This window comes from Sarcophilus harrisii, chromosome 2 (assembly GCF_902635505.1).
Source record: "Sarcophilus harrisii chromosome 2, mSarHar1.11, whole genome shotgun sequence".
Classification (NCBI taxonomy): Eukaryota; Metazoa; Chordata; class Mammalia; order Dasyuromorphia; family Dasyuridae; genus Sarcophilus; species Sarcophilus harrisii.
In genome coordinates, this window is record NC_045427.1 from 285,678,746 (window position 1) to 285,702,793 (window position 24,048).

At 34.1% G+C, this 24,048-nt stretch overlaps 1 protein-coding gene across 2 annotated transcripts in view; it reads left to right on the top strand.

The window, feature by feature from the left end:
* The window catches only part of NRDE2 (NRDE-2, necessary for RNA interference, domain containing), a 61,602-nt gene that overhangs the window by 32,017 nt on the left and 5,537 nt on the right, over nucleotides 1–24,048 (top strand). For both annotated transcript variants that reach the window (XM_003756162.4, XM_012547321.3), the window contains exons 6-12: nucleotides 274–679; nucleotides 1,978–2,111; nucleotides 7,361–7,481; nucleotides 10,027–10,202; nucleotides 16,745–17,131; nucleotides 18,264–19,189; nucleotides 20,997–21,135. In XM_003756162.4, the coding sequence (XP_003756210.2) occupies nucleotides 274–679; nucleotides 1,978–2,111; nucleotides 7,361–7,481; nucleotides 10,027–10,202; nucleotides 16,745–17,131; nucleotides 18,264–19,189; nucleotides 20,997–21,135 (2,289 nt within the window). The remainder of the gene's footprint in view (nucleotides 1–273; nucleotides 680–1,977; nucleotides 2,112–7,360; nucleotides 7,482–10,026; nucleotides 10,203–16,744; nucleotides 17,132–18,263; nucleotides 19,190–20,996; nucleotides 21,136–24,048) is intronic.

A 24,048-nucleotide genomic window follows, 5' to 3' on the forward strand; every position in this document is an offset into this window, starting at 1 on the left:
ACAATGTAATTGGGTTATAAACAGTATTTTTAAATGTTGGGGCATAAACCAAAAAAAGATTGATATTATAGTTAAATAAGAATCTCAAATTTCATTATTCTTAAAAAAGAAATAGTTAATTCTCTTTATCATCAAGAAAGCAGGGATAATTTTGTCGTTCTAGTCCTTCTAGGAAGCCAGTTTGAGATGGTACATATACTGTAAAACATTTAAATGCCTAAGAATAACTCCATGTCATGTATAATTGTAACTCAGTTTTCCTTTTGTTTTGAGGATGAAGTGATGAAAAGACCAAGCCTATACACCATCAGTGAAGGAGAGCAAGAGTCCAGAAGAAAATCACTGAAGCTAATTCTGGAAAAGAAATTGTCCATTTTAGAACGTGCCATTGAAAGCAACCAGAACAGTGTGGAACTGAAGCTTGCCAGGCTAAAACTCTGTACAGAATTCTGGGAACCATCTACTTTGATCAAAGAGTGGCAGAAACTGATTTTTTTACACCCCAATAATACATCCTTATGGCAGAAATACCTCTTATTTTGCCAGAGCCAATTTAGCACCTTTACAGTATCCAAAATTCACAATCTGTATGGAAAATGCCTTAGCACCCTGGCAGCAGTACAAGATGGGAGCATCTTATCTCATCCTGCATTGCCTGGAACTGAAGAAGCTATGTTCGGTAAGAAGATACCACTGTGAAATGCAATATAGAAAGATAGTTGTAATCAAGGGCATTTGTGTGTGTGTGTTACAAAAAAATGTACTGAAAATGTCTGGAATCTTGCTTCTTGAGTTGATAAAGCAAGCATTGCTACTCCCATATGGATGTAACAGATGCTTCTCTTTTGCAAAAGAAGTTGTAATATAAATTGAGTGAATTGCTGATATTTCAAAGGCGAGCCCAGAATATTAACATGAAGAACACATAGATAAAAGGTTTTCTAAAGATAAATTCTTCCATCTTGTAAAATAAATTGTTTTTGAATTAACACTTAGGAACAGTGTAATGAAAATTTTAGTATGTGATATTTTTTTCTTATTTTTTAAATTTTTTTTTTTCTTACTTAGTAGGGTGCTGCAATTTGATGGATATTTACTGAGTCTGTTTGAAGTATTGACAAATGTTAATCCACTATTCTTTAGTCATAGAAATCTGTACAAATTATTTGAAATATGTTAAGGAACATGTGCTGCTTCTGGTGAATGGATATATTAGATGAATGGTTAAGGCATTTCTATCAACTGATATTTTAGGTCCTTTTTAGAGGGAATCTGCTAAAAAAATTTTTTTTAAAGCAACTTGCCAAGATAGAACCCTAATTTTTTTTAAGAAAAATTATTTACTGATTTTTTTTTACTCAAGAATAGATTTACTGCTCTTATAAAATAATCAAATTATTATTTTCTGCTTATGGATGATTGAAGTTTCTTATGTAAGTAGTTGTTACTAGAGTGAAAAAAATTTTTAAATTTCATCATAAGATGTTAATTTGTTTATTATAGGCCAAGAGCTTATGATAAAAATCTGCTGGTGAATAATGCCATCTAGTGTTAAAGTGCATATAGATCTCTACTTTTTGGTTAAAAACCAATATACTGTAATAGCATTGGTATATAGCTTTGCAAATACCAGTGAAACTTTTATTTTATGATAGTTAATGATAGCTAATTTCTCAGCGCATTTCACGTACTGTGCCATTTTTAGTTCTGATATTTTAACCCAGAATTGGATTAGTTATGAAAATATGAGTGGATGCATTTTGTTGATAACAATTAGTATTCCTATTGTTGATAACAATTATTTCTCCTAGAAAATAATAGATACATTTTTATTCTTTTTTTTTCTTCAGTGCAGTGAAATGCTTCTATTTTAGACTATGAGGAAGTTTTTTCCTGGATTGGATATCTCTTTTGGAAAATGAGCTCTTTTTAATGATGCTGAAAAATGATTTTTTCTTTTTTTCCCCCCTGTTACAGCCCTCTTTCTTCAGCAGTGTCATTTTCTCAGACAAGCTGGCCACACTGAAAAAGCGATTTCTTTGTTCCAAGCCATGATTGACTTTACCTTCTTCAAACCTGACAGTGTGAAAGATCTTCCTACCAGGGGACAGGTCAGTAGTTTCTACTTAATTATTTCTAGTATTTCTTTTTAGAAGCCATATTGAATACATTGCAATTTAAAGGCTAGGAAAAGAAACTTGTAAAATGGTGGTTAGATGGAAAAAGTTATTTTCAATCAGTATTTTTTTCCTAGACTGTGCTGGTTAAACTGGCTTTTTCTTATGAATAAAATTCAGTTATCTCTTATTTATTAGCTAGTTGTCAAAATCTCTCTCTCCCCTCCCCCCCTTTTTTGGACATAGGTATAATGGGTAACATTGAAGGAAGCTTCTACTTCATGTGAGACAATTACTGAACAAGGTAGCAATAGCGCTAGCAGGGTGTGTGTGTGTGTGTGTGTGTGTGTGTGTGTGTGTGTGTGTGTAACATAATACTTAATGTGTGTGTGTTACAAGTACACATAAACAAATGAGAAATTTATGACTAGAGAATAGGACATTCCATTAAGAAGACGTAATGTTGTGTAACAGAACATAATTGAACTAAAATAGTTAAAATTCAAATTCATAGTAATTCAAGTTTAAATTTTACTTCTAATTGACTATATACCTTAGCTAATATACTCTTGTTATTTTTATTTTAGATTGTGCTGTCTATAAATTGAAGGAGTTGTATTAGATTACCTTTAATGGCCTTTCTGTCTTTGATATTTTGTAACAAAGAGCTTATGTGATTTCTGAAGTCAGGTACTTTTGAAGAATTTTAAAAGCATTAATGACACAAAAATCAAATGTAGTCAAAGTTCGTTGGGAAAATATATTTTAGGTTTGTTCTTTATTGCTATAAGGATATAGCAACCTAAAAGAGAGGTATCCCATTTTAGGTAACCTAGTTTTGTATCTTTCCTTCTCATATAGTACATTTTGAGTTAACTTTTACTGTGGACAATGCAATATTGGAGTTTGATCATTGTCTAGTTCTTAAACCATGTTTAACTCTTTTCCACTCTTACTGTTAACTGTCCAATTAACCTTTCAGCCATAAGAAATTTCACTCTCAAAATTTATTGTTAGCTATAATCACAGATAAAATTAAATGCCAGAAGTTTGTTTTTTGAAAAATAATTGTCTATACTTAGCTTTAGTCATTTGTACATGCTGTTGCTTAATGCTGTTTTATAGTCACTAATGAATAGCAGCTTTGGATAAGATGATATTCTGAGAACGAACATTGGATATCATTTTGAGCTACTTTCAGGAGTGTTTTGCTGACTTATATTGATAATCAAATGTAGAGAGCCAGAACTCGGGAGAAGTATACTTGAAACAAGGTGTTAACTCAGTGGAATTGATGATGTAATGGTTCTCTAGTTCACATATATACTTAGTACTTAGTATGATGATGTATTGGTTCTCTAAATTCACACATAATCTGTGATGATGTAATTACAATAAGGCATACTAAGGCTAAGGACTGGAAGATAGATATTCTATCTTTGACCAGCCTCGTGGTGGCTGTCCTGCTTCATCACTTCTCCACCCAAAGACTAAGGCCCATCCAAAGGACTTCCAGAAAGCTAGCCAAACATTACAATCAAAGAAATCAACTTTTATGTCTTTCATTTTTTAAAAATATGTTTAACATTTATACTCTACCTGATTCTAGAAGGGTTTTAGGCAAATTTCAAGTTAAGTTAACTTCAAAAATAGGACAATGCTAGATAAAAATGGAACAAAGATTACCTAAAACATTGCAGAATGGTGGACCCTTTGAGTTCATAAGTTCTGAACTACAATAGGATTGATCACCAAATTGGTGAGCCCCTTGGAGAGGGAAGACCACTAGCCCATGGAGGGTCAAAATGGATACAACTCAAAAGTACCATTTAAACAGTCGTAAATTTGCCCATTTCTTAGATACTCAAAGCTAATTAATGTAACATTACACTACCCCTTCCAAGCTGTTAGCATAACTATTTCTTGTTTTTCTCTGAAAATACCTAATAGCCTTTTAAAAAAGTTTGTTGACTTGTTTTATTTCTACATTATGAATATTTCTAGATTATCTACTCCATGAGAGTTTCATCCAATTAAGCAGAAGTAACTTACAGTGCCCTCAGCTGAAAAGTGTATGTAATATGCCATTTCTATAGCTTCCCTCTTAGCCTCTCTATTTTTTAAAGTTTTTTTTCCCCTCAATTAACTAAACAAAAGTTAGGAGTAATTGTGAAGGATAAAATAGATAACTGTTGAAATGAAACTGGAGAGCTTTTGCAGAAATAAAATTAACATATATAGGTTAAGAAAAGAAGTAATTGGAAGGGGAAAAAAATAGATTGAGAAATGGAGCCAATTACATAGTTTACTTAGAAACATCTTGATTTACTGTTTAGAGTGACATCTAGCCAAGGCAACAGCAGATTAAAATATTAACTTGTTTATAAAATTTTTTGAAGATTGATTAGACACTTGAAAGCAGTATTAGCTCAAAAAGGAGAGATGTACTAGAGGCTAAAAGAGTTGAAAGTTTGGAAGATTTAAGATAAAGCAAAATAATTCCAAGAGCAGTTAAGCATGAAAATGGAAGGAGGACAACAAATAGCATAAAAATGGAAAAGATTTATTTTAAAAAATCATTAAAACAAACTTTTTTTCATTAAGAACAGTGGAGCTGTCATATTTAGACCCTCACAGTCCCAGATATGTTTATAGATGGAGTAAAAAAAAGCACTAAAAACAAGACAGTTGGGTTGGACTAAGTGTATTTAATAGAGATCTGAGCTGGAGAAGATGCAGTTGTGAAATTAGGGAAGGATCAATATTTTTAAAAAAAGAAAAAGAAAATTAAAATATGTCTCAAAGAGAAGATGCCAAAGGTGTAGAAAAAAAATTTCAAATCTTTTAAGAAAGGAACTAAAGGAACATTAGTAACCAATAATCTATATGCCTTCTCTCCTGTATGTATAAAATCTTTATGAGTCACTCATTTGTGTGGACATTCTTGAAAAGGGAACAAGCAGACTTTCACAATCAGTAATCAACAATGGACTATAGAATCACCATGTCATAATTGACTGAAAGAAATAGAGATTATATGGTTCCATTGTGCTTATTGTTTGTTTGAAAAAAAAGTTAATTAAGTAGCGCAAGACACCATGTTACGGGCTATTTTTCAACAAAATATTTCCCATCATATGTCTCAAGAAATGTAAAAATAAAAAGAAATGCTTAGCCATATTCCAGTTAGAGATACCAGGCACAAGAAATGAGACAGGGAATAGATGTTTACTAAAGGATGGTAGAGGAGAAGCAGAGTAGATCCAATGTTGATGTTTGTGGATGATGAGATCCCTATATACTTTTGTTTGCAGATGACATTGTGTTGATTGTATTAATCTTCAAACACTGTAGCATCTCCTGGAAGAGATGTATAGTCACTCACTTATCATTCACTTGGGAAACACCCTCTGCATTAAGAAAGATAAGAACTTGAATTTGGATGAATAATCCACAGAACTTGTCTAGTATGTGGGTTGTATTGCCATCAGTACAAAGCTCCTTTAACGAACTCATACTTCCTGTGAAAGCAAAGGCCCATCTTTAATACCAGTATTCTGCCAGTGTTGTGTAAGGAGTCTATGAAGGAGTAAATGCCATCACATGGAAGGCAATAAAAAGGGACATGATGGATGTGATCAAACAGCCACAAATACTCAAGTGAGGAGCATCAAGGAATTGTATGATAGGAAAGGAAGCTGGGCTTGTCATCGCAATGACAAGAGATGATAAGTGGACAGCCAGATTGTTCAGCTGGAGCTTTTGCAATGTCAGGAGAAAGCAAAGGAAGCTTCCACCATATTGGGTGAATGGCTTTGGAAAGGTCATTGAAGATTAGAGTCATGCAGGACTGGTAGGGGTGAATGGGTAGCTAGGTGATACAGTAAATAGAAATGGGGATAACAGCATCTACTTCACAAGGTTGTTGTGAGATCAAATAAGAGAACATAATATAAAGCTTTTTTTCAAACTTAAAGTATTATAAAAAATCTAGCTACTAATGGAAGAAATTTCCAAATCACTGAGCTCACAACTCCTTTGAGGGCCCTCTCTTAGTTATAGGACCATAAAGATGAGGTCTACTGTAGAAAATTGTGAAAGCTGTCTTTTCTCATGTTTTCTTCAGTGCTCATAATAATGAGATAGTAGACATACTCAGTAGCATTTTTGTTTCATCTTTTAAGTAAAAGCACCATTTGTGCTCTTTTACATTCTTTTGCAGTTTTCTTTAAGAATACTTGAAAAATAATCTCTGAATATCTTTTATATTGTGTTAATTTCAGCATGGGGTAACCTCAGCAAAAATCCTTCTTGGATATCTCTTCCTAGTGTCATGGTGATCTAGAATTCTCTAAAGATATAAATGAAATTCAGACTCTTTTGGTTCATCTAGGTTGGAAAGGCTTTGACTAAAGGCCTACTGGGAGACTTTGATCTTGTTGTCTGAGAATAAGGTTAACTAAATATGAAAGGCCTCATTATCAGAAGATTTGCTGTCAGGAAATAAATTGTGAGAGTCATATTAACTCATGAAATGGACTAAAATACAAAATGGTCCTTGCTCATTTGTGACCCTCTTCCACTTTTGTAGCAGTGGTAACCAAATGGAGGAAAATAAGGCAGAGAATTCCAAGAATCACTCTAATCTCAGGCTACTTACAAAAATTTGCTTAGGCATTGCAGCTCCCAGTGTACAGTCTTTGTGCAGTTGAGGTATCTGATGGCATGTTACTATAGGAATTTTAATTACATCATATTTTTTGTATTATTTTGCTTTTTCTTCTTCCTCTTGTTGTTCTCCTTCCTTCTCTTATTGTAAGGGTACATAGTCCATACAGTACTAACATCTAATTTCAAAGGCAGATAATCCTCACATCTCCAGAGTACACTATTATCATTGACCCATTTATCTTGGTCTGGCCATATGAAGCTATGCTATTTTGAAAATATACATGATTATTCAAAATTCATGTTGTATAATCTTTTCTTTCAATTTCTCTTTTGCTTATTAACAACACATCTTTAAATTATTATTAAAGTGTACAGAATCCTAAATGCCACTGTTATGTTCCATGTGATAAAAAGTTGATCCTGACACAAGATTTGTAGAACCTCGCCAGCATTTGTAGAACCTCTGTCTGTATGTACTTTGCACATATGTGTTTGCACATACAAGCAAAAGGTACATATTTTGAGTGACTACTCATTTCTAAAATTTGTAATCATTTTTCTTCACCTAATAGGTGGAATTCTTTGAACCTTTTTGGGATAGTGGAGAACCTCGGGTTGGAGAAAAGGGAGCAAGAGGCTGGCGAGCCTGGATGCACCAGCAAGAAAGGGGTGGCTGGGTCGTTATTAAGCCTGGTAATCTATTTAAATTCTCTTATGTATTTTTCAACCTTGGAATTTTTGCATTATTCTCTGTTTATCTGTATAAACTTTTGCTTATTGGTAGACTGGGAACACTAAACAAATATCTGAATGTCAAAACCACATTAAAGCTGTTTCTCATAAGGGAATGTGGCTCTTTTTTTTTTTTTTTAATTCCTTTATCAGTTAGAAGCTATAAAATCATCAACTGTACTTTCTTCCCAATAAGTTACACACTTGAGGGTTTCAGTTTCTTTCCACATGAAGTTACTTTAATTTTTCTTTTTTATAAATTGGTCCTGTGAAAGTTATTTTATTCCTAGCTTTTTTTCCTGCTATTTTTAGTGTGCATTTAAATCAGCCTTTTTTGTTCCCTTTGCAGCTCACAGGCTGACAGATTATTTTAAAATATTTGCCTTTTTTTAAGGAGTATTATAGAAATAATTACTAACCAGCATTCATGTAACACTCATTCTGGATGATCCCAGGATTATTTACACTCTTGCATTAAGATATTTTGGTATAGGTAGCATTATGGAGTGAGGGAACACTATTGCATTAGAAAACAGGGGTCTTCCCTACTCTGCTGCTGCTGCCAGCTGGGCGAACTTGGGCATGGCCTTTCTCTTCATGAATCTCATTTTCCTCATCTATAAAGAGGAGATGATCATAATTGTACAGGCTGCCTCACAAGTGAATTGAAGAAGGTGCTTTTGAAGTTGTCAAAAGCAATGTAAATTTGAGCTGTTATTGCTTTGTTCCTTACAATACTGACCTAGCTTGAAATAATAATGTCGTATTTATTTGAAAGATAGCCAGACGTACTATAGGTAGGCCTTTGATAAAAACTAGGGAAAATTCGACTAATAAGTAGGTTTGCAAAGGGACCCCAGGGGACATCTAATGCAAACTTTTATTTTACAGATGAGAAAACTGAGACCAAAGTATTTATAATGAAAAATGCTAGCACTGTACATAGTATTATACAACAAACAACTATCAATGACATAGCTATTCTCAACAGTAAAATGATCTAAGACAATCCAAAGGACTTATGATGAAAAGTTTGGTTAAGATGATTTATGTGGGAGAAGACCTGGGAAAATCAAAACTCTGATGCATTGTTAGTGGAGTTGTGAACTGATCCAACCATTCTGGAGAGTAATGTGGAAGCATGCTGAAAGGGCTATAAAACTATGTATACCTTTTGATCTAACAATTCCATTACCAGGTCCATGTCCTAAAGAGATCATTAACAATGGAAAAGGATCCACATGTACTAAAACATTTATAGCAACTTTTTGTGGCAAAGAATTGAAATTGAAATCCATCATTTGGGGAGTAGCCAAAAAATTTGTGCTAAGTGAATGTTATGGAATATTATTGTGCTATAAGAAATGGTGAGCAGGTGGTTTTCAGAGAAGCCTGGAAAGACTTCCATGAATTGATGCTGAGTAATGGAAACAAATAAGATTCTTCACTTTTTTCTTGTTTTTTTTTTTTTTTTTCATTCTCATGATTCCCCTTTTGTTTTGGTTTTTTCACAAAATGACTAATGTGGAAATATGATTGATGTAATTGTACATGTATAACCTGTACAATTACATCAATCATATTTCCACATTAGTCATATATGTATAACCCATATGAAATTATTGCTATCTTCAGAAGGGGAAGCAGGGAGGGGAAAAAAGCTGGAATTGAAAATCTTATAGAATTGAATGTTGAAAACTATCTTTACATGTAATTAGAAAAAAAATTATTAAATAGAAAAAATAAGAAATTCATATCTCAATTAAGAAATTAAGTCTCAGGGTAAGTTGTCTCTATGCTGACAGTCCTATGGGCTGGTTCAAAGGAATGTTTTATTTATAGAATTTCGTGATAAGCAGAGTTATAAGTAATAGATTATGTTAAAAATTGATTTTTTCCTCTAAAAGCCACCTAAGTTAGACTTTTACTAATGTTCTGTAGAAAAAATACTTAGATAGAAAATTCTGATATTGAGTTGTTATTTAAACATGGCACTACTTTCAATATTAATTAGTTGTGTGTGTGTGTGTGTGTGTGTGTGTGTGTGTGTGTGTTTATGGGAATTTACAAGTGATTCAAGAATGCTCTTTCTCATTCCCTATATTATAGTTTGGGAAACAGACTAAAGTGAATTGCAGTATATTTTGATTTTCAGCAAATTCTAAAAAGTATAATTCAGTATCATTTCTAAGATCATAGTTGGTACTGTCACTGGCCAGAAACTCCCAATTGTTTTAAAAAAAAAAGCCCAGTCAGTACTGACCTTTATCATTTTAGTTCTGATTATGTTAAAGATTATCTCTTTATAAGCACTGGATCCTTTACTTCTTAATGGGATATCAAAATGAGAAAATATACACATGTGTATATGTGATATATATGTATGTAGATGCATATACATACATATCTATATATGTGTGTATATATATATATGTTCTATATAAACATACCTTTTTGTTGTCATTCACCTGTGATTAATAATTCTATATGTTTTGTTTCTGGCTAGATGAGGATGAAGACGAACCTGAGGAGGATGATCAAGAAATAAAGAATAAAACTCTTCCAAAGTGGCAGATCTGGCTCAGTGTTGAGCATTCCCGTGAACAAAGGCACTGGCTGCCCTGGCGCCCTGACAAAACCAAAAAACAAACTGACGAGGATTGTGATGACCCAGAGAGACAGGTAAATACCCTCACCAAAGGTAGTAGGGATTTCTTTCCTGATTTCTGTAGGAAAAAGTCTCCTGTCTGATTTACAGTCTCTTCTGAGAGATGAGTTGGTCCTGAGAGAGTGAGCACTTCCAGTTCATTGATGCAGAGCCTGTATTCACTGATTGATAAATGCCCATCTAACTTGAACTGTGGATGTCTGGGGTAAATTGTCACCAATCATTGGTAACAGAAGTGACTCAGTCTTTTAAATATCCACTTCTTGAAAGATGGAGCTATTTCTAGGCCATTGTTTGTGTTCCAAATGAAAATTAGGCATAAGATGAGGGAAAGGAGAGCAGTTGTGTCAGCAGGCCCTAGGAAAGAGTAGTGAGGCTGCGTCTTAGCTTCAGGCCTCCTGCCAGAGCTGCTGCTTTGATCCTCCTCTTCACTGCCAACACCCCGGAACAGTTTTCAGTCTGTTAGGTTCTTTCTTAAAGGAAGTAGCTATTTTATTACTAATATTAGGTAATACTCCAATTCTGATACCTCATTTTAATATGGGGGTCACACCTGGTATGTGACAACTTTTGTGGTGAAAGGCAAGCTCTGGTGATGATTTGTATGTCTGAGGACCAGTCTAGCTCAATTCTGGCCACAAGATAAAGAATTTGTTAGCTACAACTCTTGATGTAAATCACAATAATTAAGTTATAAAACATTAAAGGACAGAAATATTTTTTAAATGATATCTTTTTTTTCCTCAGTTACATAAAGAAAAATTTAAAATTTCATTAAAACATATTTTGCATTCCAAATTTTCTTTCTTCTCCCAACTCTCCCCTAGATCTCGTAGTTATAGGTTATACACTTTCAATCATGCAAAGTATATTAGCTATGTTGTGAAACAAAATAGAGACCCAAAGAAAAAATAACCCATCAAAAAAATACAAAAATTCAAAAGTACTATGCTTTGATCAGCATTCAGACTATCATTTCTTTCTCTAGCAGCATTTTTCATCATGGGTCTTTTGAAATTGTGTTGGAGATATTGTGTTGCTGGGAATAATAATCATGTACCACAATTTATTCAGCCGTTTCCTAATTGATGGGCATCCCTTCAATTTCCAATTCTTTGCCCTGAGAAAAGAGCTGTTATAAATATTTTTGTACATATAAGTCCTTTTCCTTTTTTTTTTTTTTTAAATCTCTTTGGGATTCATACTTAATAGTGGTATTGTTAGGTCAAAGAATATGCATTAATATAGCCCTTTGGACATAGTTCATATCTTTTAAACGTTTGTCATTTGAGGAATAGCTCTTTTTTTTTTTTTTTTTAAATACTCAGTTGCCTATACATTTGAGAAGTGAGGCCTATATCAGAGAAACTTGCTTCAAAATTCTTTTCACAATTACTGTTGCTTTTTCTCCCCTGCCTTGTTTTTTCTATTCTTTTTCTCCTTTCACCCTATCCCTCTTCAAAAGTCTTTTACTTCTGACCACTCCCTCCCCCAATATGACCTCTCTTCCTTCTCTTATCCCTTTCCTTTCTTACTTTCCTGTAGAATAAAATAGATTTCTATATTTATATTGTACATGTTATTTCCTCTTTGAATTAATTCTGATGAGAGTAATAAGGCTCATGCACTCTTCCCTTTCCCCTCTTCTGCTCCACTGTAAAAGCTTTTTCTTGCCTCTTTTATCACAGATAATTTATGCCATTCTACTTCTCCCCTTCCCTTTCTCCCAAAACATTCCTCTCTTACCTCTTAATTTTATTTTTTTAGATATTATTCCTTCATGTTCAATTCACATTTGTGCCATCTATCTATCTGTCTGTTCCTTCCAACTGCCACAATAAATGAAAGTTCTCACAAGTTACATGTGTCATTCTCCCATGTAGTAATGTAAACAGACAAACCTTATTAAGTCCCTTATGATTTTCCTTTCTTGACTACTTCCTTATGCTTCTCTTGAGTCTTGTATTTGAAAATGAAATTTTCTATTCTGCTCTAGTATTTTCATCATGAATGCTTGAAAATCCTCTATTTCATTGAATGTCTAACTTTTCTCCTGAAGGGTTATACTTGGTTTTGCTTTATAGGTAATTCTTAGTTGTAATCCTAACTCCATTGTTCTTTGGAATATCATATTCCCAGACCTTCAATCCTTTAATGTAGAAGCTGTTAAATCTTGTGTTGTCCTTACTATGGCTCCACTATACTTGGAAGGGTTTCTTTCTGAATGCTTCTAATATTTTCTCCTTGATCTGGGAGTTCCTGAATTTGACTATAATATTCCTGTAAATATTTATTTTGGGATCTCCTTTAGGAGATGATTGATGAATTTTTTAAATTTCTATTTTACTCTCTAGTTCTAGAATATCTGGACAGTTTTCCTTGATAATTTCTTGAAAGATGATGTCTAGGTGCTTTTTTTTTTTTTTGGATCATGGCTTTCAGGTAGTCCAATATAATAATTTTAAAATTATCTCACCTGGATCTATTTTTTGGGTTAGTTGTTTTTTTCCAATGAGATCTTTCACATTGTTTTATTTTCTTTTTTTCTTTTTCTTTCTTTTTTTTTTTTGTTTTCTTTTATTGTTTCTTGATTTCTTATAGTCACCAGCTTGCATTTTGCTCAATTGTAATTTTTAAAGATTTCTTTTTCTCAGTGAGCTTTTGTATCTCCTTTCCTATTTAGCTAATGTTGCTTTTTATGTCATTCTCTTCATTAGCTTTTTGTACTTCCTTTTGCATCACTCTTAATTTGTCTTCCCAATTTTTCCTCTACTTCTCTTAATAGATTTTTAAAATCCTTTTTGAGCTCTTCCATGTCCTGAGACCAATTCTTATTTTTTTCTTGGAGACTTTGGATATAAGTCTTTGACTTTATCTTCTAGAATCTTTTTTCTGTTGTTTGCTAATTTTCCTAATCTATTGCTTAGCTTTTAACTGTTTTTTAAAGTAGGGCTCTATTTCCAGAGGAGAGGTTGCCCTGTCCCAGTGGCTTTAGAGATTTTTGTGCAGCTATTTTCAGAGATTCTTCCAGAGACATGCAAGCTTTCAATTCTTCCAAGATGTTATAATTCAAGGATAAGTGTGTTTGAGTGACAATAAGCACTCTTTCCTGCCCTGAAATTATGAGGAGGATCCCTGCTCCACTGTGGCTGTATGGTCTAGTGTGCTAAAGCAACAGAGTCTTTTTCAGTGCTAGTAAAGAGATTTCTTCCTAAGCAGTTTTTGACCCCCTTACTGTTTGTGGGCTGAGACCTCTAGAAACAGCTGCATTGCTTCAGGGACTTTCAAGACTCTCTTCTGGTATGCTAGTTTCTCAAGACCCTCTCAACCTAGCGAGACAGACCTTTCCTGCTGACCTTCCAAGTCATCTTTTTTGTGTTTGTGGACTGCGAAGTCTGGAAACCTCTGTTGCTGCCATTGATTCAGGTCTTCCAAGGCCTGCTCCTAATTTTCTGGGGAAGGCTAGACTCCTACCCTGGTACAACAGACCTTCTAAAAAATCTCAGGCTGGAAAATTGTTCCACTTTATCTTTTTGTGATTTCTGACATTCTAAAATTTGTTTAGTGTCATTATTTGTTTAAAGTCCATTATTTGGAGTGGTTTGTTTTGGAGCCTTTACTCCACCATTTTGGCTCCACCTCTGCTAAGGCCATTGGTAGTGGGCCAGAAAGCTATGTATGTATTCAGTCCCATCACAAAGAAGTGATTATTAAAGTTTGTGTGTTCCTTTTAGGTGATGGGAGTTGGAGTGGGATTGAGAGGTGAATTGGGTGGCTTTAAAATGCATGAAAAGAGTAGGAAGTAAAGAAGAGTTAAATAGACAAAGGAAGGATAGGTCCACAGTGGCACCTAGCCTTTGATTTGTGAAGCAAATATCCACCTGTGTAGGTTTTGAATTGCACTGAAGGAGGGAATTCTATTTTGGTTCCTGGAATTGACCCAGTTTCACAAGACAGCAATTATATTGCCTTGTGTATGACAAGTTATAGGTACAGCATGGAAAATTTTCTCAGTCGAGTTTCACTATCTTGTTAGAGTTAGTCATATTAATCATTCTGAAAAGTCAGAATAATTTAACTTTTAGTACATCAGTCTAAAGTAGAACTAAGAGGTTGCCTGTTTTTGCAACTACATTTTCAAAACATCTTGGGTAATTCTCTGTGACTATGTCACAAATGAGCAACAGCCATGGTTATAGACTGTTGTTGGACAAGACAATACATTGGCAAGGAAGGGCAGGGGTTTTGTAGGAGAAGCTCTGGCTTCAAGAATCAGAAGACTTGGTTTCATGTCCTCCATTGCCATCAGACACCATCTGACTACGACCAAGTCACTAAACCATGGGCTTCTCATTTTGGGGTACAATGGTCAGAAGGTTGGAATTGATGTTAATCCAGAGCTTAGATCCTGCTTCAGACTTTTACTAAGTGTAACTCTGAGAAGTCACCTAATCTCTCTCAGCCCTCCATTTACTCATCTGTAATATAGGTATTATTATGGTACTTACCTCATAGGGTTATTGTGAGAATCAGTTAAGATAATGTAGGAAAATCACTTTGCAAACCTTAAAGTTCTGGTTATTATTACCTAGAAAATGGAGGTGATAATGACACCTTTCCCTGGGGCTTATTATAAAGATTAGGTAAGAATCTGCATTGTGAAAGTGCTGTATTTGTGTGAACTGATCATTGTATCTGCTGTCTCTCTCCCTCTTTCCTACCCACCTACCCCACCCCATCCTTGAGACTAAACAGTGCCCAAGGCAAAGAGAAGCTAGTGCTTTATGTTGTGATACAAGAGCCACCTGCCAGTGGCTTCTGGAAGTCTAACTCAGACCTGTAGAATGGATCTCTTCATGTGAGAAGATGATGATGAGATGCAAGGAGAGGCAGTTGCGTTCTTTGACTAAATTCAAATAATTTGTATTTGAAAAGAATATATGAGCAGAACATGCCCATTTAGACTCATTCCCTTTTCCTGGCTTGAAGTAGTCATGACAAACAACATTTTGGTTTTAAGCCTTCGGGTCAGAAGTTTTTCTTATTTAAAACATTATTTTGTATAATTTTTTCAAAATGCTTTAGAATAATGAAAATAATTAAGCTTCTAACGTTTGAGGATCTAACAGGACCTTGATTCATCAATTCTTATTGGCTAGGAATTAGATTTGGAAAGTATGGGAGATAAGAGTTAAATCTATGTACATATCCTGAAAGTACCTTCTAAGAGATCCTTGCTAAATTCTTCTAAGAGAAAAACAGAAAAAGTTCAGTTGATATATAAGTAGTTAAGTTCTCGGTGATCAAGCTTTTATTTATATTGACTTTCTTGTTATTAAAATCCAATCCTGTCTGTGTGGGATGGGTGCTAGACCCCCTTTAACAAATTAGAGACATCTTCAGGTACAAAGAGAAAGCATTTATATAATCCTGCAGGGGAGGCCCTGACACACCTGGGAGCCATCCCATCTCCAGCCATGTGCTGGTGAACCTGACCAGCTTCTGCCTTCTCAGGTTTAAATAACAAAAGATCCAAGCTTTTTCATTGGATAGACTAAAAGGAAGTAACCATCCTTGACCAATGTCTGCTTCCTATGGATCATGTCTCTTCCTGTGGGGTCATGGCACTTCTTGAGGGTCTGGTCTTTAGAGACCACATGACTCCCTACAACCCAGAGTTCAAGATGGGAATAGGGATCATGTGACTTCCTGAAACCTGAGGCCCAAGATCTCATATTCCCCCTCTGGATATAGGAATCATGTGACAATCTCAATACTGAGAAAACTTCATTCAATCCATTCCATTCCTATTTCACCACTTCTCTCAACTTCTCATCCTGCTTTTACTCCACCATCTTGGCTCCACCTCTGCTAGGGCCATTATATAATCGGAATGAAGACATTTTGTAGCTACTTTGGGGCTATAGATTTTGAAAATGGTTTTATTAAATCAATTTTAAGAACTCTACATTTTCTTACTGAGATCTTGAAATTGTTGTTAGTATGGTCAGTTGGATTTTCCTAATTTTGTTATGTTTGGTTTATCGTTTTTTTTTTTGTTTGTTTGTTTGTTTTTTTGTTTGTTTTTTTTTTTGCCTAATTTTCATTTCTTAGAACAATTTTGTCCAGAAGCTGTGAAATAAAAAAGTTGTCTGTTTTATAATTAAAATGATGCACAGTTGCCATTTATCTGAGAAATTATTGAAACAGCTTTTCTGGATTTAAGAACTAATATGATTACACTTTTATTCATATTAGCTAAAGTGTTTTTAAAAATACTGATTTTAAACTTCATCACTTCTCAAAAAATGCATATTGTTTGTGTAGATTTTTTTCCTCTTTCTCCAGTTTTAGATCTTGAGGCCTGTAGTCTTTGAGTCTTATTGACAAGCACAACACTTGTTTATGTACTATTTTTATGCTTCAGATAATTGAATAATCAGGTTACCCATAGGAAAATAACTATGAATAAGTAATAAGAAGTTGATGGGGTTTTCTATTAAAATGTAGTCTTGGATGTGTGACTAATAAAGTTTGTCCTTTTTTTTTTTTTTAGGTGTTATTTGATGATCTAGGCCTATCTCTCATAAAACTTCCTAGTTTGGATCTAAAATTTCAACTGATTGATTCATTTCTACAATTCTTGGGAGTCCCTTCAAGCTATAATCTTCCAGCTTCATGCCTCTATCTTGCCATGGATGAAAATGGTATTTTCGATGATGGGATTTCTGATGAAAAACCATTGACTTTTTTCAATCCATCATTTTCCGGGATTAATTGCGTCGGTCGCATGGACAAAATGAACAGACAGGAACATCGGATGGGTCACTGCAAAGAAGGCGAGGAGTTCATACAGAATATATTTCATCTTGTATTGCCCCTATTTTCAGGGAAAGAAAAATCTCATCTCTGCCTTTCGTGGTTACAGTATGAAATTGCTAAGGTAATTTGTGTTCCTTTTACATTTGTCTGGTGCTAATTTATTCATTTCTGATTAACTTTTATGGTTCATAATGTTTGAAATTCCCAGGCTTTCTCTGGGATTATAGTATGGCATTATGATGAGAGCTGGATTTGAAACTAAGAGACAGTGAATGATGTTAAATTGCAGTCCCAGGTGAGCCTGGGTGTATGACTTCACCTTTCAACCTCAATCATCTTCTTCTTTCCCCCCATCTCCAGTAATACAAGAATATTTCTAGTATCTACCTATTTCATAGGGGTGGTTAGAATCTATTAAGATAGTGCTTAAAAAGAGTTTGTGAGTCCTTAAATATTATTTCATTGCTAGATATTATTATTGTTATTGTTTGTCACAATAGTTACCATCTTAATAATCCTTTGGAACAAATCCTTAATTTGTTCTTCCCATATTTTGTGTGTCTGCATCAATGGGATAACAATAAATAGGGTGAGAGTAGATGATATCAGGTACTGAAATAAAATGAATACTATGTTGTTTGTTTATATTTTCAAATTTCTGTGATTAGGAATTCTGATTAATTTAAATTTGGATTAAGTTCCTTCATTTCCTAACTCTTTTATTTGAGCATCAGATATTAAAAATTATGTGATTGACCTATTCTGCCCTCTGCTGGACACTTTAAATATTTAATCTTTTTTTTCAATTTCAAAATGGTAAATTCATATTGTATTGTTAAAATAACATCTTTCATAAAATTGAGATATTAAATATCTTTGGAGTAAAACTAATAAAGGATTTGTGACCATATGTTTAGAAATTTCAAGTAGAAACACTGATAATGTTTTCAATTCTATGGAAAAAATGTTTGCTTGGCTTTTTTTTTTCCTGAATTAAACTCGTATTACTGCTGAATTAATGACACTTGTGCCATCTGTTTCTTTTATCCAAGTTGGAGGAGATGATATGACAGGTCCCCTTAGACCTTGAAATCTATGATCCTGTGATCTCAAGAGTATGATGAGGAATATAACATAGATGGCTTGTTTTCTATATAGAGTTAGAAGAACAAAGAAGTTAATTAAAAGTGCAAAGTGAACTTAATTTTTAAAGTTGCCATTGTTTAAATCCATCTCTTTCTTTTTGCCTATAGGTCACTTGGTGTCTGCAAACTAAAAACAAGAAGAGACTGAAGTCTCAAGGGAAAAAATGCAAAAAACTAGCCAAGAATCTCCTCAAGGAACCTGACAACAGAAACAACTTTTGCCTTTGGAAAGCATATGCCCACCTAGAATGGTTACTTGGCAACATAGAAGATGCAAGGAAGGTTTTTGACACTGCTATTAGCATGGCAGGGCCAGAAGACTTAAGTTCTAGACTCTTTGACTTAAGCTTGCTTTATGCTGAACTAGAAGTAGAACTCTCAGGGAACTTGGAAGGGGCTACTACATCCAGAGCAATTCATATATTAACTAAACTGACTGAGAATGGTCCATACATACCTTATACTGGACAGGTATTAGCTATGAACATTTTGAAAGCCCGCAAAGCATATGAGCACATGCTGCAGAAGCATTTAAATGAAAGTTCAGCTCCTGACCCATCTTCTTTTAATTGTTCTGGTCATTTGGTTGGCATGGTTGGCTGCTTTATGCTTTTCCAGTATTTGACCATAGGAGTTAATGCTGCTATGCATATATATAAACAAGTGTATGAAAGACTTAAAGGGTCCATTTCATCAGAATTCTCAAGGCTGAGTGCAAATATTGGAGCCCAAAATTTGACCAATGCCCTTGAAGCTGTCACACTGATGCATGCAAATCTACTCAGGTACCACATGAAAGTGAGTGTGTTCCCTTTGAATCCTCTGAGAGAAACGCTTTCAGAGGCTTTAAAATTATATCCGGACAACCAGGTTCTTTGGAGATCGTATATACAGATCCAAAATAAATCCCATAATGCCAGCAAGACAAGAAGATTCTTTGATATCATTATAAGGTCTTCCGAATCCCTAGAGCCACGGCTGTTTGCAATCCAAGCTGAGAAAATGAGAAAAAGGCTGGTGGAAGCTGTTCTGAGGTATCTGTTTTATAAAAACATAATCCCTGTAGTCTGCAAAGAACCATGGGTATTATAGGATGACAGATTTAAAATGTATTAAGATATTCATAATGCAATGTTACTAGTATCCTTAATTAGAAGAAGTTGGAGTATATACAAAGCCTCCTTTGTGGAAGCATAGAAAGTCTGATAAATTCTTATTATGCTATATGTGTCATTTGCCCATTTTAACTTAAAGGTGGTTTAAGTGCAAATCACATTGTTTTAAAGTCATCCAAATCCAGTTTATTGTAACTTAAAGTTAACCAGTGGTTTTAAGCTGAAGCATTAATGGTTGCTCTTAGAGTCTTTCATTTTGTTTCACTTTAATAAACCTGGAGAATTTAATATTGAAGCATATTTTGTGTAAGAGAGAATTATTTTAGATGTGTTTAAGATTCATTGTGCAAGGAGATCTGATCTTCAGGTTAGAGATACTAGGTTCAAATTCCTGTTCAGCCCCTTATTACCTATGTGACAATCCATAATTCACATTGACTCTCGACTTTTAATCTTTTTTTTATATATAAAATGAAGGGATTGAATTAGATAATACCTAGGTTCTCTTCCAACTCTAGAATACATATCTGAGTAAAATGAGAGAGCTAGAAACTGCTATTTTGAGGATCTTAAAGGATCTGGAGATGTTTTCCATAGAGAAGAGACATCTGATTGATGGGTAGAGGTGCATGGAGGACTGTCCTGAAGAAGAAAGGATAAGTTTGTTTTCCTTGAACCAAGAGAGCAGAGCTAGAACAATTAGGTTTGGGGCTTAATATGAGGAAAATCTTTCTTTAAAAATTATTTCTGGCCAAAAAAAGATTGCTTTCTTTGGAGGGCACTAAATTACCCTATTCTTCTCTTCTCCCTCTCCCCCCCCCCTCCCCCCCCCCAAATGAATGGTTATTTGTTGAGAATATTGTAAAGAAAGTAATTCCTTCCTTTTAGGTGTGGACTGAGTTATTACTTCTGTGATTGTTATTGATTTGTGTAGATCACATTACTGCCCTTCACTTATAAACTGAAGGCAAGGATTATATCATTTTCCATCTTCATGTATTTCCTAAGCCAGCACCAAACCTTGTTTAATAAATGTTTGGATTGGATTGGATTTTAATCACCCTGTATGACTTAAGTTTTCTCTACTTTAAACTTAAAGGGATAATTAAGTTAGTTATTAACTATAGTTAGTTAGATCTCTGTCTCAAATAAAACATAATTGTATCTTGTTGATTACTTCACATACATTTATTCAGTATGTACCCATATGTAGCTCTAAGCCCTGAAAAGGTCACACAGTTAATGGTAGCATATGCCTATAATCTCTGACTGAGGAGAATGAGACTAGTGGATTACTTAAATTGCAGAGTTCTAAGTTGGAGTGGGCTAAACCAATTAGATATCTACAACTAAGTCCAATCTTCCATTGAGTGATGGGGGGACCCAAGTTACCCGGGGAGAGACAAATCAGCCCAGGATGGAAACAAAAAAGATCAGAGCTCTCATGCCAATAAGAGTAGCCCCTGCATTTCCTGCTCAGCCTGGGCAAAGTAGGGAGCCTCATTTTAAAATAATAATAATAATAATATTAATAAAATTAATTTTAAAATTTAAAAATATAAAGTTAGGAAATTTAGATAGGTTATGCTCTTTGAATTTGTAATTATAATACTCTCTAATTGTAAGTAGAGCTTATTGTTAACAAAATTTCTCTTCTCAAGAAACAGGACAAAATTATTTGTATCTTTAGGTCTCAAAAGTCTTTCTTTTTTATGTTTTCTTATAGAGAAGAAGCTGGAGAAATCCATTCAACAATTCCTGAAACAGGTTTATCAAATCGAATCAAAGTCTTATTTGAAAATGCAGTTCAGAGTGATAATGGCAGCAATTGCCCCTTGTTATGGAGGATGTATTTGAATTTTCTGGTAAGAAACTAGAAATTGGGGCTTCGTCTTAATTTACAGAAGTTTAGTACTAGAAATGAATCTTAGGAGTAATTCTTAATCAGCTTAGTTCCATAAACTGTTATGTTTTAGATACTAGGTGGGTTAGATGCAAGGGATCCTAAAATGAAAAACTAAATGATCTTTGCCTCCAAATGCAACATTTGAATGCAAATATGGTTGCCACAAAGCAAATTGTGATAAGATGTAAAGTAAAGGTCTATGCAAAATGTTTTTTAAAATGTTAAGGAGAGAAAGAATATTTCAAGGTAGGGAGTTCAAGGAAGAATTCCCAAGGTGGGGGAGGGGGAGGTTGAATCTTAAAGAAAGGATTTCAACAGGTAAAGATGTAGAGAGAATGACTTCCATGGGGGAGATGATCGACAGGGAAATACAGAATTGGTGGAGCAGGGTGAGATAAGGAACAACTTAGTGGTTGATTGGACACAAGATAGGAGGAAGAAGAGTGGAAGGCAGATTAGAGTCAGATGTTGAAAGGTCTTAGTTGAAGACAGCATTTGTATTTTATCCTATAGACCAGAACTTACTGAACTTTTTCCACTTGTGATTTTTGGGCTGAGAAATTTTTACATGGCCTCAGATATATAGGTATATAAAATAAGTATACAAATCAAATATTTACTGATAAGAAATCATGATTTTGCTCCCCTCCACATTCAGTTATGAGACCCTATATAGAGTCAGGAACCACAATTTAAGAAGCTGGGCTATAGGGTTATATAAAAAGAGCTATATATAAAGGCACACAACTGAAGGTTTTTTGAGCAAAATGTTGCTGTGGTCAGAGATTAATTTGTCAGCTGCAAGACAGATGGATCAGGTAAGAAACCAGAGGCAGAGAGAGCATTGTTAGAAATAAGACATTGTTATAGATGAGAGATGGTAAGAACAAGATGAGTAAAAGCATTTGAGGGAATAAATTTATGAAATGTAGTATGAGTGAATTAATAAGACTTTGTAACTGATTGGAATGAGAAGTTAAAGCCAAATTTTAAGTCTTTTCTAAGATATTAGAATAAAGGAATCAATTTGACATATGTTTTCAGGGGTCTACTATAACAGTGATTTGATTCTCTGCCAGAATTTCAGTGTCCTGATTATCTTTTCATGTATTTAAGTAAAGAAATTAGTTTCAGATCTAGAATGTGGATTAAGAAATATATATATATATATATTCAAATTACATTTTGTGATCATTTAAAAATGTGTAGTGACTGGATCAACATAAAATATTATTTCATATGGTTTAATATTCCTTTTGTTTCATCATTCATTCAATAAATATTGCAATATAGCATACACGGATAGACACAGTGATGGTAAGACAGGTCCTATAAAGATAAAAAGTTCCTGCCTTCAAGGAGAGGTTACAGTCTAGCAAAGGAAATAATATATGGACACAGATGAGAGTATACCACATATTAATACACAACTATATGGAAGAGTATGAAAAATTATGAGATTAGATGAAGGAAAAATCACTTCTACTTAGAGGAGATCAAGAATTAGGGTTCATGGAGGTGATATTTTAGGTGGACTTTGACAAAATAAGAAAGATGTCAATAGGAAAAAGACAATCAGGAGGGTATTTCAGACTTAGAAGATTATATGACAATAGAGACAGAAGAAAGCATAGAGCATTAAATAATTAAATATCTAATATTAATATAAAATAATTAATTTAAAATTTAAAAATGTAAATTAATACAATAATAATAAAAAAATACTCACAAATAAATAATTAAATAATTGCCATCATTATTGGAACATAGAGAAATGAGAAAGATTGGTTAGAGTCAGTCTAAGGAAGACCTTGAAGGCTAGGGAAAGAAGTTTGGTTTTATTATTCTCCCAGGGTTAGAAATTAATTTAGAAGAGAATTTAGGGTTAGAAACAAATTAAGTGTTAGAAATGACTTTAGAATTTGGGGTTAGAAACTGGGGAATCATTAAAGGTTTGAGAAATAACAGGAAAGGCAAGTTAGAATCAGAACTTGGAGGGCTTTGCTTTCTGGGGTCAGGAACTCATAGGTAACGTTATGAGTCATAAGGGTAATTGAGAGTAGGTCATTGGCCCTAACATAGGAGAGTCCAATTCTAGTTAATACATAGGATCATATATTTAGAGGCAGAAGACACCTTAGATTAAAAGATGCCTTTTAATCTAATTCCCTTATTTTATGGGTGAAATAACTGAGGCTGAGATTGGTTAAGTAACTTAAGTTGTAGATTTGTCACTAGCTAGTTGTATGACTACATACCAATCACCTAACCTACTTGGGCTTGAGTGTTCTCATTTGTCCAATAAAGAGAGGATTGTTATAGGTGATTTCTCAAATCCTTTCTAGTTCTAACAGTCTCTGATTCTTACCAAACAAGTGAGTTTGTCTGGCATATAAAAAGTGGCTAGCCTGTTAGACTGCTGATTCATCTCTGATTTCTTATTTAAAGGTAGAGTGTCATTAAATGTTGAAAAACACAGGACAGATAGTAAGTGTCCTAAAAGGTCAGGAAAGGGAAAGATCAGAGTGATTGGGAAGAAGAATTCATGAAGGAGCTGAGACTCTTAACTATGTCTTAAAGAACAAGTTTACTCTGAAGAAGTTAGCTGGACAAAAGAAATGGCTGTGATTCATTTAGTGCAGGCTTAATAATGTTAAATTATAGCTTTGAAATCTTTTACTTTTATAAAGAATTACTAGGATATTGTTCCAAATTTTTATTGTTTTGATTGCAATGACTAAGCTCTTTTTAGGTTGGGGTTGTGAAGAAGCTGTTTCTCTGCCTAAAGTGCAAAGAAAACAACTTGATTATGATGGTTTTGTTTGAGTGAGAAAAGAAACATCAGTAAACAGAAATTGTGGGAATGGCACTT